This window comes from Physeter macrocephalus, chromosome 7, assembly GCF_002837175.3.
Source record: "Physeter macrocephalus isolate SW-GA chromosome 7, ASM283717v5, whole genome shotgun sequence".
Classification (NCBI taxonomy): domain Eukaryota; kingdom Metazoa; phylum Chordata; class Mammalia; order Artiodactyla; family Physeteridae; genus Physeter; species Physeter macrocephalus.
In genome coordinates this window covers 114,506,866-114,526,678 of record NC_041220.1, presented here as the reverse complement: position 1 = coordinate 114,526,678, position 19,813 = coordinate 114,506,866, and the positions used below count along the sequence as shown (strand labels likewise).

At 41.2% G+C, this 19,813-nt stretch overlaps 2 protein-coding genes across 5 annotated transcripts in view; both read right to left on the bottom strand.

Annotated features, from left to right (window-relative positions):
* Positions 1-11,922: 11,922 nt before the first annotated feature.
* LOC102984895 (RNA-binding protein with serine-rich domain 1-like) lies at positions 11,923-13,624 on the bottom strand. The gene is made up of 2 exons (XM_055086336.1): positions 13,616-13,624; positions 11,923-13,082 (listed from the first exon to the last, which is right to left on the bottom strand). Exons 1-2 carry the CDS (start codon positions 13,622-13,624, stop codon positions 12,381-12,383), a joined length of 711 nt encoding a protein of 236 aa, XP_054942311.1. The 3' UTR covers positions 11,923-12,380.
* Positions 13,625-14,098: 474 nt separating this feature from the next.
* Positions 14,099-19,813, bottom strand: part of SEC24B (SEC24 homolog B, COPII coat complex component) — a 101,568-nt gene continuing 95,853 nt past the window's right edge. For 2 of the 4 annotated variants that reach the window (XM_024119325.3, XM_024119324.3), the window contains exons 23-24: positions 15,271-15,374; positions 14,099-15,027 (exon numbers count right to left, since the gene is read on the bottom strand). In XM_024119325.3, coding sequence (XP_023975093.1) covers positions 14,913-15,027; positions 15,271-15,374 — 219 coding nt within the window. In that variant the 3' untranslated portion in view covers positions 14,099-14,912. The remainder of the gene's footprint in view (positions 15,028-15,270; positions 15,375-19,813) is intronic. The other 2 variants (XM_024119327.3, XM_024119326.3) reach the window with 1 other exon arrangement.

The window sequence follows — 19,813 nt, the reverse complement described above, 5'->3', positions numbered from 1 at the left end:
CCCCGGCATCGGCAGGCGGACTCTCAACCACTGCGCCACCAGGGAAGCCCTGTAAGTATATTAATGAACTAGCTCGGAGTAACTGTTCTGTCTCACCAAGATTCCCACACATTGTGGTGAAGTGTGTTGAGCACCAAAGTGATCCACGTGTGCTGAGCCACCATGCGGACAGGGCAGCCCCAGTAGTCTTTCCATCTGCAGCGTCCAGAGCTCTCTCACTTTGCTGACCCCCCAAATTACTAGAGTGTGGGTCTAGTAAAAAGAAGCGACATGTGAAGTGAATGCTAAGAAACTGGTCTGTGGCATATTCTTCCAAATATTACAGCTCACATATGAAAACACTTTGAGAATTGACAAGACATTGCCAATAGTGAGTTGTAAAGCTTAGAGACACTTTTCTAAACTATAATGATATGAAACAAAACAACATGTGAGAGAAAATTATCTTTTCTATTCTCTTTTCTATTCTCTCTATAGAAAGTATTGCAAAATTGCTGCCCTATGAAAAGGCAGTCAAAGGGAATGTAGCCAAAAAACTGTTGGGGGAAAAAAAGGATGACAGTGATGTGAGGGGCAACTGATTTTTTAAATGTTTTATTTTGGGGGGTTTTGTGCTTTTAAAAAATTTGTTATTTATGACTTATTTTCTCAGTCTAAATATTCATTACCATGCCAATTTTGCATTCCTAATTTTTTATTATTTTTCTTAAAGAAGGTCTCCCAAATTATATAACCTCAGGCTCCACGAAACTTGGATCTGCCTCTGTGGGTCAGGCATAAGCACTTTGTTATCTTGTTTAGTTATTATAAAAACCTTACAAATTAGTGTTATTAGCTCCCTATCACAGATGAAGAAACTAGTAGGTTAAGTAAGTAACTTATCTAAGGTCATATAGTCAGAACTCAAGCCTGGAATTGTATAACTATGATGCCAAGATTTTTCAACTCCAAGACCCCAAGATAACCTTGACCTTACATTGCCTGTCTCTTCTGACATCGCTTAACCACCTGACCTTCTCATAGCCACAGCTGGAATTAGGGTGCGGTGAAGGGAGGTGAATCAATTGCAGGGTCAAATCCTTTCTTTATTTTCAATTTTGGTACTCTGTTCATCATAAATTTTTTGCATTAATTTCGATTTTTAAAAATATTACATTTAAATATTATCTCAGTGACTGAGTTTTTTGGTGCCCCTTTAAATTTGGTGCCCAAGGCAAGTACCTCAGTTGCCTCACCCTAGTTTTAGCCTGGCATCAGATCCTTAATGAGGACATGAATATCCAGATTTGTGCTTTAACTTCTAATAAAGGTGGTCCCCAAATTTCCCCATTGACTTTCATACAACTGGCCTTTGCAGACATTATTCACTTATGTCCTCAAACTATCATTTGAGAACTCAGTTTTTCACAGATAGGCGGACCAGTAACGATACTGGATTATCTACCATTGGTATCACTTGCCTACCATTGGCAACGGGGCTAGATTCAGTCAAGATAGAAGGAAAGTTTATTTACGAAAAAAGTTTTATATTTATGTCACCTGGTCTTACTTGTAAAATCATCTGAATCCAGCAACTTCTCATATATCCTCTGCAGATGCCAGCAGCACTGGATTGCAGAGTGGAGAGGCGGACTGGCTGAGGGGTGCCCTCGAGTATCCTACTTGGAGGTCCCTATGCTGATTGAATTCTAGAGGTAACTAGAGAAGAATATTCCTAGGCTTTCATTTTTAACAGTTAGAGTCATAAAGAACTTAGTACCCAAATGAAAATACATATTATTTTCAAACTCGTAGGGAAGATTCATAATATAATGACCGTATGTCAGGCCTCAGAGGAAATCTCAAAAATATTTTTTTAACTTCCTAACATATAAGCTTTATTCATGAAATTAGAAGGTAAAGCATCACTACCATTGGAATTTGAATAACACTTATTAAAAATATTCATGGATTAAGTAGGAAATAAGTGGAAATTGAGAACTATTTTAAAACTGCATAGCAATGAAAGCACTTAATATCAAAACGTTCACTACTCAGGAAAATGTATAGTCTTAAATGCATTTATTAGAAAACAAGAAAGTCTGAAAGTAAACTAAGCTTACAGTCTAAGAAGCTATAAAAATAGCAAAAATAGGCCTAAAGGGTGTAGTGGGAAGAAAATGATAAAGGTAAAAGCAGAAAATGAATCAGACTTCCTCTACCCTTTTTTTCTAAAGCAACCTCTCCCCAAAATAGAGCGAGTCAATAAAACCAAAAGTTGTGTTTTTTTTTTTTAAAGGCACCAAGACTGACAAACCTGACAAAAGAATGATGAAGAAAAAAGAAGGAATACATATACATAAGAGAAAGGAAAGAAAAACTAACCACCAGTAATTGTTATATCAATCAATTTAAAACTATAAAAACCAAACTTGGCTCAACAAAGACAACCTGAAGAGACCAGTAGTCATAGATTGAAACAGTGTTTCATGATCTACCTGGAAAAACGTCCCAAGCCCAGAGCTTACTGGGCCAGTTCAACCAAAACTTCCAGAATAGATAATACCTATCTTATATACCTAAACTTTAGCTAACTGATATGAATTGTTCCAAAGCATCAAAACAGATTGGAAGCTATCCAATTCATTTAACAAAACTAGCATAATGCTGATATCAAAATGAAACAAGTAAACACGATAAAAGCAGGTCACAGACCAATCTTACTTATAAAGTAAATAAAACAGATCTTAAATGAAGTGTTAGCAAATGGAACCAGTAGTGTAATAAAAGAATGATCAAGTAAAAATTGATCCAAGCTGCCAGGGTCAATTGCTAAATTTCACATTCTCTTAATCCAAACACGTCCCATCTGAACTATGCTGGGGGCTGCTTTATTCATGAATTGTTCTCTTCCACCTCCTACAGTAGGCTGGCTGGCTGTCGCCTGTTCACATCACCCCTCTGTTCAAAGCCCTTTGAAGGCATTACACCTCTTTCAGAATGAAACCCAAAGGCTTCACCATAGCCTGCGAGGCCCTAAAAGATAAGTCTGGCCGCACTACCTCCTACTCGTTGCCTGTAGCCCTCACTCTGCTTTATTTTTCTTCTTAGCATTTCCTCATCACCTATATTTATTTTTTATCTGTCTCCCCCAACTAGAATGCAAGCTCCATGATGGAAGGGACCTTGTCTGTTTTGTTCACTGCTCTAAACCCATCACCTAACAGAGCCTGTCACAAAGTAGGTTCTTAAATATTTCATGAATGAATGAAAGGATGAAAAATAAGAGAGGACTTGTAAGTTTAAAACTTCAACCACTTTAAGAAGAACAAAATCACACATACTTCTGGTTACACGTGCACAAGGGTGTGTCAGATATTGTTCAAGGCTCTGATGATAGAGTGATGAATGAAAAAGATGAGTTTCTTGCCCACAAAGAACATAGTGGGGAAGTTAACAGAACAAGAAATTAAAGCGGAATAAATGGAAAAAGACCAGGGCCCAAGGTCCCAATTAGCGGGGAGGTCCAGGGAGGCTCGGGGTGAGGGTCAGGCTGACATCAGTGCACATGAATAACGGGAGGAGGAATGGGAGCTAGTCAAATGAAGCGGTGAGGATGTGTTTCTAGCAGAGGCTCCGGCATGTTCAAAGGCCCAGAGGCATAAGAATTCATAACTCTCTCCTAATAAAGAGATTATCAGGTAGAAAGTTAAAACTTGATATCAAAGAAAACTTAGCATAACAATTTTGGCTCTCTGGTGAGCATCAAATTTTGAAGTCTGGTGGTAGATGGATGTAATGGACAAAGACTGCTTGCTTCTGTATATCCAGCAGTACTGAGTGGTCTGAAGCAAATATAAGTGCGGTTAACAAATGAATCCTAGGAAAAAGGGAGTTAAGGTGGCAGTAGCCAGCACTAAAACTTTTGGTCCTTAGTCTCAAGCAGGGAAGAATTTCAGGGAAGGTAGAAACTGGTAGGTATGAGGCAACTGACACTGGTGATACGAGGGCAGAGAGCAGGCTCAACGTGGGCAGATCATTGCTACTATTACTGTTGTGCTGCGATTTTGCCGAGACATTGACTGACGTTTACTGAGTACTTACTGTATGTCAGTTATTACATGTACAACTTTACACATTTGTTCCATATAATTCTCACAAAACCCTTACCACAGAACTATCATCTCTAGGGACTTCCCTGGTGGTCCAGCGGTTAAGACTCCAAGTTCCCAATGCCGGGGGCTCAGGTTCAATCCCTGGTCAGAGCACTAAGATCCCACATACCACAACTAAACCCGTGCACCACAACGAAGACCCAGCACAGCCTAAATAAATAAATATTTTTTAAAAATTAAAAAATTATCATCTCTAGTAGGACTGTTAAGGCTCAGAAGAGTTTAGGGACTTGGCCCAGGTCACACAGCTCGCAGAGGGACTAGAGTTCAAATTGTGTTCTGTTTGGCTCTCAAACACTTCTTTCTACTGGAGTTGTTCTAATATAACATGACAGACACTGGGCTAGAATCGAGTTCTTTCTTTTCACTCTCAAATTTGCTCACGTTGTACCTCTCAGATCGTTTACCAGTTTCTATTTAGCGCGGTACAGGATGTTGGTTGGCATTCTTTACCTAGTGGGAGACAGAAATCTTAATTTTTTTAAGAGTTTGAGTCATGTCGTCAGTGACCCCTTCTTTTACTGGGTTACTGTAGTATTTTGTGAATCTTTTTTTCAAGCTGACATTCTTTTCTTGTTTTATTTATTTATTTATTTATGGCCACACGGTGTGGCTTGTGGGATGTTAGTTCCCCAAGCAGAGATCGAACCCGTAGTCCCTGAAGTGGAAGCACGGAGTCCTCACCACTGGACCACCAGGGAATTCCCAGTATTCCATTAATTTTGAATGTAGAAGTATTAAGAGGCACTCTGGAAAATTCAATAGGTTCCAGATATAGTCCTCCCTACCCCCATTATATAGCAGCAAATTAATTCCTATTCACAATCAGGATAAATCCCTTTCTGACTATTGACATAAGGAGCCCCAAGTAGTCAGCTGGTAGTCATAACTTCCAATTCAGTAGGAACAATATTGGGTCCCTCGGTGGAAGCATGCTCCTTTGGGGAGTAAGACCCTAAAATTCTGTGACTAGGTTAAGATGGAATGCTGATCCCATCTTGATTTTCAGGCCTGTGTTCTGGCTATGGGAGAAAAATGCTGGTTTCGGAATCAAAGCCTATGTTGCATCCTGTAGGACAGTACATCAAAAGTCACTCTGTGTCTTCACCTTTCTATCAGGCCAGCTGCTTTTGGGGGTGACAGGTCGTGGTAAGACCAGTGAATTCCCGCTGCCACACTTCTTTTGCCATGAAGTGAGTTACGTGATCAGAAACAATGTGGAAATCCCATGGTAATTCTGTAAGCCCACAGATGGTGGTGTTGGCAGAAATGCTACAGGCAGGGTAGGCAAATCCATACCCAGACTGTGTGTCTATTCCACTCAGGACAAACTGCTCCATGATGGAAGGGTCCAATGTAATTAACCTGCTATCATGTGGCGCCTTGTTTCCCCAAGGAATAATGCCATATTGAGAAATCAAAGTAGGTCTCAGCTGAGGACAGGTTAGGAATACAGTAGTGTTCCTTCAGCCTTGGCGAGGGGATGCCCATAGTATTTAGCCCAAGCATAGCTTCTATCCTCACAAGTATAGCAAATCTGTACACAGGTCATTGAGCAAATACTGGGGTGACTAAGGAAAGAGGCTGACATTCCCAGATGGCTCACCTGAATCAGGTGGACAGTTTTCACTGCAGATGCCCTGTGGTGTACATTCACATGGAATACAAATACCTTCACAGTGGCACTCTGTGAAAACCATCCAAATACCTGTTCTCTAAACCTTTGTCACCAGTTTCCAATCCTGTTCCTTCCAAGTCCCTGGTCATTTAACTAGCCGTTAGCTACTTGCCTATGAAGCTGTATAGGCCTATATCTCTTGGGAGTCTCATTGTCTAGACAAATGTATGGCTTGAAGTTCTGCCCACAAAGATTTCCCTTCACCACTAGACTAGTCCTACAGCAGTCCAGGTGGTGCCATAATTTTGTCTTAAAAGCAGGCTCTGTTTTTTTCTTCCTTCTTTAACTGATCCTAGGGAAATAGCTCATGAGGCCATGGATGTGAACTGAGGGAAGGTGGCCGTGCAGCAGGAGTGGCCGTAAGAATCTGAGCCACCTGTTCATGCAACTTGCTTCAGGACAGCTGAGGCTGGTACCTTATACCCTGTTCACATTTAGTGATAGACTGCTTCTGGGCATGCGCAATCTTATTACTCGCTTCGGGCATCCAGCGTCTTGCAGTGCACAGCTCAGTAGCAGTCTAGGAGCTGTTCTCAAAGAGAGAAAAGTTTTTTTTGCAGAAGATATGGCTGTGCTCCCGAACCCTACAGAGGTCTGTAATTTCCCGCTGAGCCCCGCATGGCATTTGCATTTGCCACAGACACTCCAGTTAGACTTGCTGGGTCAAAAGAGCCCAAGGGGCAGCGCGGTTTGCACCACAGCCTTCCCTGATGCACAGCCTTCTCTTGCTCTGACTGCACGGCAAGTTGGCAGCCTTACCAGTTACCTGGTAAATGGGTCAGAGTGGCACGTTGAAATGGGGCGTATGTAGCTTCTAAGACCCCAAAAAGTCACCAAGCTTTGTGCGAGGTGTTGTAGAAGGTGACCTGGGGGTAGTGACTGGTCTTTCATTTTGGAGGCTATCTTGCAACATGCTCCAGACCCCTGAAGCTCCAGAAACCTGAGAGGTGGTAACACTCCTGAATCTTCATGGGGTTTATATCCACCTTCTGGCGCTATTCCCATTCCATCCATCTGGTTTTCTTTCAATTTCCATCTAGCATGGCATAGTATGTTTCTTCTTTCATCCAAAAGAGACTGTTTCTTTACTTCTGTTTCCAGATCTTCAACTCATTTTATCTCTAACTTAGAATCATTTAAAACTGAATCAACAAACATTTGCTGAATGTCTATTATGTGCCAGGCATGGGGGTGGGAGGCACTTGCCTTAGTTTAAGAGAGAACATAGTTCCTGTGTTAAAGGAGAATGTCAGTGATAACGCTGACAAGGGCTATGGCAGAGAAAAGCGGAAGGTGTTATGGAAACACATAGGAGGGGGAGTGGTCAGGAAAGGCTGCCAGGAGGAGGTGATCTTTAGGCTGAGTTCTAAGGATGAGTGGGGTTCAGTCAGTGAAGCCAGGAAGGGATCGAACGGGTTTCCAAGTAAGGGGAGCAGGACATGCAAAGTCTGGACATGAAGAAGGGCAGCCCCTATGGTGATGTACAATCAATCTTCTTTTACTTTCAGTTACCCTTCTGGTTCCTACCCACTCTCCATCCCACTTTGGTTCCCACTCCTTCCTAAACTATCACTCAAAAGATTGCGGCAAGTTCTATGAAGACAACTTCGGTTCACTAGATTTGGGGGAAAAACACCTCTTCAGACCCCTTATTTGCTTGGGGACACAGTACTCAGGGTCCTAATTAAATAACCCAGCTTTAAGCTTTGACCTTTCTTGCTTAAACATCTTATTCCTTCATCTCTCCGTCTCCCTGTTATTCTTGACTCTGCAAATAATTACCTATCAGTGTCTGATAATAAAAGATAGTCTAGAGGCACAGTATTTTTCATTCTAGTAAAATCACTCAGGTTTCAATAGGATGCACATATTAATAGGTCTTTCCTATTGTTACTATGCAAGTCATAAAACGTAAGTCCCAAAAGAGCAGGATTTGAAAGAAAGTGGAATAAATATAGAAAAAAATTCCAAAAAAAATGGGACAGGCTTTCCAAACTAGTACAGTGTTTTACAGCTTTCCCAAGGGTCATTCTGAAATGACTCCATTGTAAGAAAGGCTAATAAGTCTTCCACTAAATTAACTTAATGTGTTTCTATTATGTAGCTATATAAGGACAGGAGCTTGGGGATATGTGAGTTGGGAGATAAGAAGTACTAAAAAGACTCAAGGTAAAATCCCTGACCTAAAGTAAATTTCAATGTAATAAAGAATTGAGAGAAACATATAGAAATTGCTTTTTATTTATTTCTAAAGAGAAGAATAGGCTTAACCATGATTTAATATTATAAAGCCATAGCCTATTAACTTTAAAAGAACCTAATAATTATATTTACAAATTACTTTAACTAGCACACATGTACCAGCCACATCATCAATAAAGTGTTACAAGCAAGGGAGAGGGGCTTCCTGGTGGCACAGTGGATAAGACTCCACGCTCCCAGTGCAAGGGACCCAGGTTCGATCCCTTGTCCGTTAATTAGATCCCACATGCATGCCACAACTAAGAGTTTGCATGCCACAACTAAGGAGCCCACGTGCTGCAACTAAGACCCGGTGCAGCCAAATAAATAAATAATATATATATATTTTAAAAGTGAGTGTATAAGCAAGGTAGAAGGGTAGGTTATACATATTTCTGTTTTAACAATGAGAGTATAATCATTTTACATCTACCAAAAAGTATATTTTAGAATCTAGTTTTAGACAACTATAGTGTAAAAATAAGCATATACATCACTACACCCTAATCAAATTATCAACAAATTAATTGGCTATTGAGCTAAAATAATAGGTACCTGAAAAACAAAAATAGTCACAAAAACCATGAACATGTCTGAGCAGTGATGATGCACTCATAAGAAACTGACTGATCACCAGCTGTAGGGTAGTTTTTGTCCGTTGTCTGACAGACTGTCTGTGGCATAGCACCTTTTGCTGGAGGAGGCCGTCAAAAAGACATGACTGCCAGTTGACCCTGGCACCTGGAGGCTCCCCACCTGCTCCCCTATCCTTGGATTTTGTATTCTGCTTGCTTTCCCTGCTCCCAGCAGCTGCTCCAAGGATCCAGTCTTGAAACACAAATGCGGTGTTGAGGCTCCCTGGACCGTGTACGTGACTGAAGCCAGTTAAGGTCTCTATATAAACTTTTAAGATTCTGGCAGGTAGGTGTAGAGTCCTACTGGTTTTGTGGCCACTCAAGACAAGCCTTATAAGTAAGTTCCCTTGCTTATTAAAACTGCCACCTACCAATCTGGAGTGGCTGCCTCTTTCTTCGGCCTCTCCCTGCCCTCTGCATATGTGGAGGCATGTTTCAGATTTCACCCAAGAAGCTCCCGAGGAGGTGGCGACCCAATTATCTGTATACACGCACTTTGGGGAGTTTTTGCAAAATTACGAACTTGCACAGGAACCAGGTTTCTTAAGAGAACAGAAGTAGAGTGTCAAGTTATCTTTAATAAAAGTGATTTTCATTTGTGACTACCAATTTAGCAATCTGTAACAACTCATTTAGTGGGTTACTGGTAAGCAATGCTTTTTGGCCCCCAAATTGACATGAAAATCGACAAAACTGTGCATTGTTTACTAATGGGAACTAAAGAAAGGGCTTTCATTTTTGGATCAGCTCATGACCCATGAGAAGGCAATGCGTTAACAGCCTCTGTGTCTCCTAATTGAGGCTAACTTCTCTGCTGCTCATAGGTATTATAAGAAGGCAGGAGGAAGAGGATACCCAATTTTTTGGCTGATGCAGATTCCATCTCTGAGTTTAGAGATAAAAGATGAGTGATTCATAAAATATCTACCTACCATTTTTATTCTTCAGGAGGTCTCTGTTTCATGTGCCAAAGAATAAGTTTTTTTTTAATCTTAAACTGTCTTCTTTCAGTGTTTAGCAATTCCACCTAAATAATATCTTCAGTGTTGTTTTCAGCTTCGTTAGTTTTCATCTTCTTTTGGCCTTTAAAAGTATTTTTAGTGTCTTCAAAAGTTACTTTGAATAGAGGACTCACAGTTTTCTTAACAACACTGCTAATATGTGCATTTTAGAGCCTCATGGGTTGACTACACAGATTCAAGCTACAAATGGCTTTCAAACAGGTTTCAGCACACAAATATACATTAATGTATAAATAAAAAATAGAAATCTTTTTCCATCAATGCACTTGATTTGTGCTATGGATATATTCTTTAAGAGCAGTATGTAAACTATAAATCAAATTGAATGTTCCTATTGTTGTTTGTTTGTTTGTGGTACGCGGGCCTCTCACTGTTGTGGCCTCTCCCGCCGCGGAGCACAGGCTCCGGACGCGCAGGCTCAGCGGCCATGGCTCACGGGCCCAGCTGCTCTGCGGCATGTGGGATCTTCCCGGACCGGGGCACGAACCCATGGTCCCCTGCACTGGCAGGCGGATTCTCAACCACTGCGCCACCAGGGAAGCCCTGAATGTTCCTATTAAACAATGGTTCTAGTAAGGGATTAGGAGATTTTCACATCACCTGGGATACTCACGAACCCATGGCCCCCTGCACTGGCAGGCGGATTCTCAACCACTGCGCCACCAGGGAAGCCCTGAATGTTCCTATTAAACAATGGTTCTAGTAAGGGATTAGGAGATTTTCACATCACCTGGGATACTCTTAAACTGCCGACTATAATGACAGTTTCAATTAGTTGAAAAGGGGCTCAGAGAACGCCTGGTAAGCATGCCCCTCCCTCTTGTCAACTTCCCGCCTCACAAAACAAATGGCCAGAGACTTGCTGCACAGGAGGTGATGAGTATCTGTACACTCCCCATGAGGACCAATCTCCTCATGCCTATGTTCTTGTTGATGTCAGTCTTCACATTCTCTAACTGAAGTCTGGCTGTCTTCAGAGGACAAAGCCTTTCAAGGTGGCTGTTTCTGATCTCAAACCCCAGGTAGGCATCCCTCTATTCCCCATTTGTAGACATCCAGATTAAACTTCCCTCAAATCTCAATTTCAAGCATCCCATATCCCGACCACCACTTCCTATCTTTCCAGCTCATTCCCTCTGGTATCCAGACCCTGACAGCTCTCTGACCTCAACAGGACCTCCAAACTACTAAGCCCACGACCTTTTTCTATCCATCCCTCAGTATGTGCCCCTTTCACGTAAACGAGAGTAGCTTCCTTGTATACGTCCTCAATTCCCTCGCTCTTCTGTTCCAACTTAAATCCAACTTTCCACCAGGTAGTGAATGTGGCTAGAAGGAAGAGGCATGCTAACCGGGTTCACTTGAAGTTCATGGCTCACATCGCAAGAAGGGCCCTCGGTGCTGCTTCACATTCCTACTACAAGCCACTGGTCAGTCGGATCTCTCACTCTCCTAGGTGACTATTTCTTGGAATCTCACACTCTTTCCCCTTTCCGCAGCTGATAACTCCAGTTGCTTCTTTTATAGGGAAAATCAGAGTGATCAGAAGCTAACTTCCACATTCAGTCACTGCAAAGGTTCCCCCTGGGACGGTTTCTTCCAGACAGCCACATGGCTTTAGGGCTCTGGTCAACTGTCACCTTTTCAGAAGGGCCTTCCCTAGTTACTATCAAAACCAGCACTTTTTTTTTTTTTTTTTTAAGACAATCATGTTTAATTACCTCACAACTGAAGCTGCCTTTGGGGCCAAGGGACAGGAAGGAGGCGGTGAACCCAACACTCGAGCTGCACTCTAATCCTAGGTTTATTCAACACAATTCTTTTCTCTACACAACAAGGTACAAACACAATATTATGTAAAATGCTACAAAGTTACAAAACTCAAAACAGAAAATGTATAGTACTGACTGTACAATAAAAGCCAAAAAAACAATCTACACGTTGCCAAGGTAACCTGCACGACCACCCTGCACGACCACCATGAATACCAACACAACGCAGCGGGGTGGGGGCGAGGTGGGGGGTTCTGTGATGACCCGACAGAGCTGACTCTCAACAGTTTCAGAGAGAAAGGGAGACATGGTGTGTGTGTGTGTGTGTGTGTGTGTGTGTGTGTGTGTGTGTGTGTGTGTGTGTGTGTGTGTGTGTGTGTGTGTGTGTGTGTGTGCGCGCACTGTGTGTGTGTGCACAGCATGAGTACACGTGAAAAGAACCATTTTGGGTATTTGGCCCTAGAGGTCAGAAAAGGACTCATGCAGGGGAGCAAGGCCAGGCTCACAGGAACGGCAGTTGCGTAAAAGTACACCTTTCCTGTGGGACCCTGCAGGCCAGCAGGTTAGGGCACGAGCAGGCCACCAGATGGGCCCCAGGTCACCTGTGGAAGGGGAAAACATGCTCCCAGGCTGGGGCTGTACCACCTCCTGGAGCCCCCGGCTCATCCCTGCTGGCTTTGCCACTAAACTGGCTCTCAGGAACTAGAAACGTGGAAGCTTTCTAGCCAGAAAACTGGAGGGCATCTTCATAAGCACGACCCCAAACCAACAACGCTCCTGCAGCCAGAACTCTGAGCCAGGGGAAACGTAGCAATTACTGCCTTCACCTTCGAAGCCTGCCCGAGGGAGGGATTTCTTTCCTACAGATCCTCCTTCGGCTAGAAAAGTGACAAAAGTGAGTTGGATGGGATACAAGTCACAGGGCAGAGCTTCGGTGGCCCCACGCATCGGGAGGAGCTGGAGCTGGAGCCGCTCCTGTGGCTACGGCGGCCGGGGGACCTGCACCGAGGGGAACGCGACCTTCTCTTCATCCGTGGGGGTGACCTGCGCCACACGGGAGGCGGTGGCGGCACTCTCCTTCCTGGGAGGGCTGAATTGCCTGGGGGGTGGCCGAGGCCAGGGGCCAGCACAGCGGTGGCAGTGATCTGCTGGCCATCGATGTGTCCTCCGTCCTCGTGCTTCAGCGCCTTCTCGGCTTCATCTGGATTCTCACACTCCACATATGCGTAGCCTGTAGACAGATGGGGGTGCATCCTTTCTACAGGCATGTCAATCATCTTAATTTTCCCATAGGTGGAGAATATCTCCACATGATCCTCGGTCACATTCCTGGTGAGCCTTCCAACGTGCACTGTGGTGGGTTTAGGGGAAGGGCTCCGCCTTTTCCTTTCCTTTCCATCTCTTTTGGATGGTTTGGATTTGGAGCGGGAACGCCGCCTGTTGTCATGCCTGCGCTGAGAAGGGCTCGGAGAGCCAGGGGAGCTGCTGGAGCTAGAGCTGGAGGTGCTGGAACTTCCGGAGCGGCTCGATGCTGAAGATGAGCTGCAGCTGCTGCTGGAGCCCGTGCTAAAACCAGCATTCTGGATTCCTTATCTGGCTTTATTTTTCTCCATTGCATCACCACACCTGACACGTAAACGTACTGTCTTTCTCCCAGTCCTCCGCATGCCCACTCTGGAGTGTAAGCTCTGTGAAAGCAGGGATTTTATGTATTTGGGGCCTAGAACAGTATCTAGCAAGTATTAGTACTTATAAATACCTATGAAATGAGGAACAAACTATCCAAAGACAAAACATTTCATCTTTCTTAAAGTAGAAACACGACACTTTGCATTGTAAAATTACAGTACTCGGTTGCCCTTGGAGTACTGCAGTCGCTCCTCCCGTCCCACAAGAGTCCCCTCCTGGACGCAGCATGGTGTGGGGATGGCTGGGAGAAGGTGGTGGGTGTGCAGAGCATCTGACGCCTACTATTGGCTCGGCCGCTAATTAGTAACATCATCCGGGGTGAGTCATTTAACCTCTCATTTCTAGCAGGGAATGCGAGAGAGTACTTTTATTTTTATCCAAAGAAAAGAGGTCCACCAAACACAAACCGGTAGAAATCACTCACCACGCACATCGAGAGCCTTTTTCCTTCCAAAGTTCATCAATGGGACTTTTACAGTGTTTATAATAAAATTTGATTTACAAGCTAATGGATCATGAACAGTTTTTATAGTAAATAAGCTGTTAGTAAATGAGGTTTTTTTTTCCATCAGAATAAAATCACTCTCAAAGGTCAAGATGGTAATCTTAAAGTCAATTCAACAGGATAGTCACAACGTTCTAAAAATTTTCTTGCTATGCATGTGCAGGAAAAAATGCCTAATTTAACCAAGAAAAACAAATTAAGGTTATGATTAGTCAATAATCATAAGTGTTTTGAAAGTAGTGTTTTTTTAGAATACAAACAGAATAAGTACTTGATAATGTCCACAAATTAATGAAAACATATTCACATATATTACCTAGTGAAATGCGGTATCACTGCGTTTCCCCAAGCAGTAAATTCAATACATCCTATATGTAAAAATAGCACCAACTCTCCCCCACCACAAACACACAAACATCAAGCCATATTGTCAAGCAAAATATTTTTAATTAGTAGGCTGATCATAAATAAATCCACATAAAAGATTTAACAGAATTACAAAGAGTTTTGTGTTTCTTTTGTGGACTCAATTCGTAATATGCATTAGTCAACCTCATTCTCTAACTGCCACCAAAAGAGTTGTCAACCAACAATGCAGCACAGTTTAAGCAATTCATATTCTGTAGTTACATTTTTACATTTTCTTTACAAATGTAACATTTATGTACATTATATATATATTTTTTCTATAGTTCATGTACTGAAACTCTATTGTTTTTACAGGGAAAATACTGAATTCATTTAATGAATATGAATCATTCCTTGTTAAAAAGTAATTCATATAAACAAATAACACGGTACCACTGCCTTTTGGCATCTCTTGTCAGAGTTCAAGTCCAGAATTGTTATATTAATTATAAGAAAGGGAATTTATCTAATATTACATTATGACATATCATCCCACATAACTATATAAGTTTGCCGGCTTACAATGAACAGAGCACTGTACTGCTGCACTACTGGAAATGTGTGGAAACCAATTCAAAATATACTTTGCAAAACAGCATCATCATTACCACTAATTTAGGATGAAGAAAATCTGTCAAGTTCTTTCTTCCTCTTTACCTTTTGCCAAAGCCTCAGACCAGGTGCTATGCTACACATTGTCTCTTGTAACAACAAATGCCTACATTTCAAATTTCCTATGTGCTTCTCTGACAGATTACGCTTTACCTAGGTTATAGACCTTTTTCTTCTTATTCAATTTTATTCCACTTCACTTACAAATCTGCTGCTGAACGTGAAGCAAAAATTCATAATAAGAGAATGCAGCTTCTGTCCGGTCTTCAATCAAATGTTGAAAAAATTCTGTTTTGGCAGGACTCTCATCTCTGAAGAAGAAAAAGGGGTTTTTATCTATAATGCATACTATTAAAAAGAATACTTATACATTAAAAAAAATTACTAATTCATAGGGACTTGAAAATGAATAGGGGATGTTAATCAAGTAACAGCATTCTACCACTAGAATGTATTTTGATATTATTACTTAAAATTTGCTTTTGAAGACAAACAATTTCACATAGATTGGACAGGATAAGACAATTTCATAATTAAGTTACAGAAGTACTTACTTTACCACGTGAAGAATTGGGTTTAATGGTCTGTTGTCTCTAAGCCAGGTTATAAAGGATCTAGCTCTTTCTGATGAAAGGGTGTCTAGCTCTGGAAGATGTGTCTGGTAAAAAATGTAATTAGGAGATTATTTCCTTTCTCATAGACTTAGGCAGTGTTAGGACTCAATCATGATTGCCACCATCACCAACCAACTGCCAGCACTCGATTCCCAGCCCAAACAGCAGCAACCAAACACATGAAATTTACACTGTTGATAAATCTGTTTATATTTTTCTAAGTCATAAGATATACTTAATGATAAGTATGTGACTGATATTTTACCTGAATATTATACTTTTTTCCAGACAAGTCAATAAAACATACACAATGATTAGTATTTCACGTATATTGTGTTACACTTTGTATGTTTCTTCTAAAGGAAATATTCAAGTGAAGGGGTCTATCATTAAGCTCCAATTTCACTTATAAACAACTATACATTATACCCTATTCTAATAATAGGCATTCTTAGGGAATTTTATGTTTTCTTTAGTCCTTAAAATTTAAGGGCAAGGAATTTTAAAGAATAGTGTGAATGTGTAAATATATTTAAACACTATATGCAAGACTATTTTAGAGACCTAAAAAGTCTATTCTTTGCACATTATTCTCTCTTCAGGTTGTATTCTTTTTAATAGATGCATAGATATTACTTATTTAATGCTACAAGTATATGTGTACATACAAATACTTCCATGAATATACCTATAGAATATATTCTTCGGAGTAAATAATTTACTGTTTCATACACTGTGTGATTTTAATTTGAACAGATATTGTCAAATGACCCTCCAAAAGACTGTGTAAATGTAGAGTCCAATCAATAGTATTTGACAGGCCTGTTGACCTATTCCCTCTGCATTACTCCTGTTATCAAATTAAAAAAAATTTTACCAGCTGGCAAAAATCTGATAAATGAAAGAAATGCTATGCTGTTATTTTGTTTTCTTAATTACAAATGAAGTTGAACATTGTTTCATATGGCCACTACTATATTTTCTGCCCATGAATTACCTGTTCAAATCATTCCTCATTTTTCTTTTCTTATTTGAGGGAGTGCGGGTGTCCTTTTCTTAAAGATTTGTAAGAGAACTTCTTATCCTAGAGAAATAAGCCCCTTTCCAGGCATATGAGTTACCGATTTGGTTGCCTTTTGGCTTTATTTATTTTACCAGATAGAATTCTTTTAACCTTTCCTACCACTGACTTACAAAGGCCTTACCCATTTTAATATAATAAATATTATTTTTCTAATATTCCATTTTTTCAGTGATTTGAAATACAATCTTAACCGCATTCTATTTTTCATGAATTAGATCCATTTCTGTATTCTGTTCTGTTCCACTGATATGTTTATTGTGCCAGTATCACAGTGCATAAATACAGCTATAAAATAAAGTTTACTATTTTATTTAGCAGGACCTGTTTTTCACATGCTTTCCCCGTTGCTGACAGTATTCTCTCTCTTTCAAACTTTTCCTTATTATCCTCATTTGTTGAGTCTTAGAAATGAACTCTGGGATTAATGTGTCAAATTTTAAAAATAAATCAAACAGCAAATGTGGTAAGAATCACATTGACTTTATATTCATTTAGGAGAAAGGATATATTTACAATAAGGTAGGCCTTTTCCATTAAGTATAGAGAACTGCTTTCAGAATCATATTTCTTTGGTATTAACACACATACAGTAAAGGCCTACTGAAAAAATTATGTTTCTTATCAGCAAAATAATTTCATTTCGAGAAGTTAAAGTTGTTGGAAAACAGTTTGGAAGTTGCTCAAAAAGTTAAACTTAGAGTTTACCATATGACCCGGCAATTCCACTCCTAGTTACATACTCAAGAAAGCTTGAAAACAGATGTTCACACAAACACTTTTACATGAACTGTTCATGGCAGCACTATTCACAACAGCCTCAGAGTAGAAATAACCCAAATGCCCATGAACAGATGACTGGATAAACAAAAATATTCATACAATGGACTGTTATTTAGTCATAAAAAAGAATGAACTACTGATACATACTACAACATGGATGAACCTTGAAAACACTGTGAGAAATAAAAGTCAAACACAAAAGGCTGCATATTGTGTGATTCCATATACTGTATACGAATTGTCCAGAACAGGCAAATCCGTAGAGATAGAAAGTAAATTAGTGGTTGCCAAGGGAAAATAGAAAGGAAGAACTGGGATTTGGAACCAAGATGGCAAAGTAGAAGGACGTGCTCTCATTCCCTCTGCGAGAACACCAGAATCACAACTAGCTGCTGCACAATCATCGACAGGAAGACACTGGAACTCACCAAAAAAGATACCCCACATCCAAAGACAAAGGAGAAGCCACAATGAGAGGGTAGGAGGGGCGCAATCACAATAAAATCAAAGCCCATAACTGCTGGGTGGGTGACTCACGGACTGGAGAACACTCATACCACAGAAGTCCACCCATTGGAGTGAAGGTTCTGAGCCCCACGTCAGGCTTCCCAACCTGGGGGTCCGGCAATGGGAGGAGAAATTCCTAGAGAATCAGACTTTGAAGTCTAGTGGGATTTGACTGCAGGACTTCAACAGGACTGGGGGAAACAGAGACACCACTCGTGGAGGGCACACACAAAGTAGTGTGTGCATCAGGACCCAGGGGAAGGAGCAGTGACCCCATGGGAGACTGAACCAGACAGACCTACCAGCTAGTGTTGGAGGGTCTCCTGCAGAGGCGGGGTGTGGCTGTGGCTCACCGTGGGGACAAGGACACTGGCAGCAGAAGTTCTGGGAAGTACTCCTTGGTGTGAGCCCTCCCAGAGTCGGCCATTAGCCCCATCAAAGAGCCCAGGTAGGCTCTAGTGTTGGGGTGCCTCAGGCAAAACAACCAACAGGGAGGGAACCCAGCCCCACCCATCAGCAGTCAAGCAGAATAAAGTTTTTCTGAGTTCTGCCCACCAGGGCAACAGTCAGCTCTACCCACCACCAGTCACTCCCATCAGGAAACTTGCACAAGCCTCTTAGATAGCCTCATCCACCAGAGGGCAGACAGCAGAAGCAAGAAGAACCACAATCCTGCAGCCTGTGGAACAAAAACCACATTCACAGAAAGACAGACAAGATGAAAAGGCAGAGGGCTATGTACCAGATGAAAGAACAAGATAAAACCCCAGATAAACAACTAAATGAAGTGGAGATAGGCAACTTTCCACAAAAAGAATTCAGAATAATGATAGTGAAGATGATCCAGGACCTCGGAAAAAGAATGGAGGCAAAGATCGAGAAGATGCAAGAAATGTTGCATCTAGAAGACCTAGAAGAACTAAAGAACAAACAAACAGAGATGAACAATACAATAACTGAAAGGAAAACTACACTAGAAGGAAGCAATAGCAGAATAACTGAGGCAGAAGAATGGATAAGTGACCTGGAAGACAGAATGGTGGAATTCACTGCTGCGGAACAGAATAAAGAAAAAAGAATGAAAAGAAATGAAGACAGCCTAAGAGACCTCTGGCACAACATTAAACGCAACAACATTTGCATTACAGGGGTCCCAGAAGGAGAAGAGAGAGAGAAAGGACCCGAGAAAATATCTGAAGAGATTATAGTCGAAAACTTCCCTAACATGGGAAAGGAAACAGCCACCCAAATCCAGGAAGCGCAGACAGTCCCATACACGATAAACCCAAGGAGAAACACACCGAGACACACAGTAATCAAATTGGCAAAAATTAAAGACAAAGAAAAATTATTGAAAGCAGCAAGGGAAAAATGACAACATACAAGGGAAATCCCATAAGGTTAACAGCAGATTTCTCAGCAGAAACTCTACAAGCCAGAATGGAGTGGCATGATATACTTAAAGTGATGAAAGGGAAGAACCTACAACCAAGATTACTCTACCCGGCAAGGATCTCATTCAGATTTGATGGAGAAATCAAAAGCTTTACAGACAAGCAAAAGCTAAGAGAATTCAGCACCACCAAACCAGCTCTACTACAAATACTAAAGGAACTTCTCTGAGTGGGAGACACAAGAGAAGAAAGGACCTACAAAAACAAACCCAAAACAATTAAGAAAATGGTCATAGGAACATACACATCAATAATTACCTTAAACATGAATGGATTAAATGCTCCAACCAAAAGACACAGGTTTGCTGAATGGATACAAAAACAAGACCCATCTTTATGCTGTCTACAGGAGACACACTTCAGATCTAGGGACACAAACAGACTGAAAGTGAGGGGATGGAGAAAGATATTCCATGCAAATGGAAATAAAAAGAAAGCAGGAGTAGCAATACTCATATCAGACAAAATAGACTTTAAAATAAAGAATGTTACAAGAGACAAGGAAGGACACTACATAATGATCAAGGGATCAATCCAAGAAGAAGATATAACAATTATAAATATGTATGCACCCAAAATAGGAGCACCTCAATACATAAGGCAACTGCTAACAGCTATAAAAGGAAATTGACAGTAACACAATAATAGTGGGGGACTT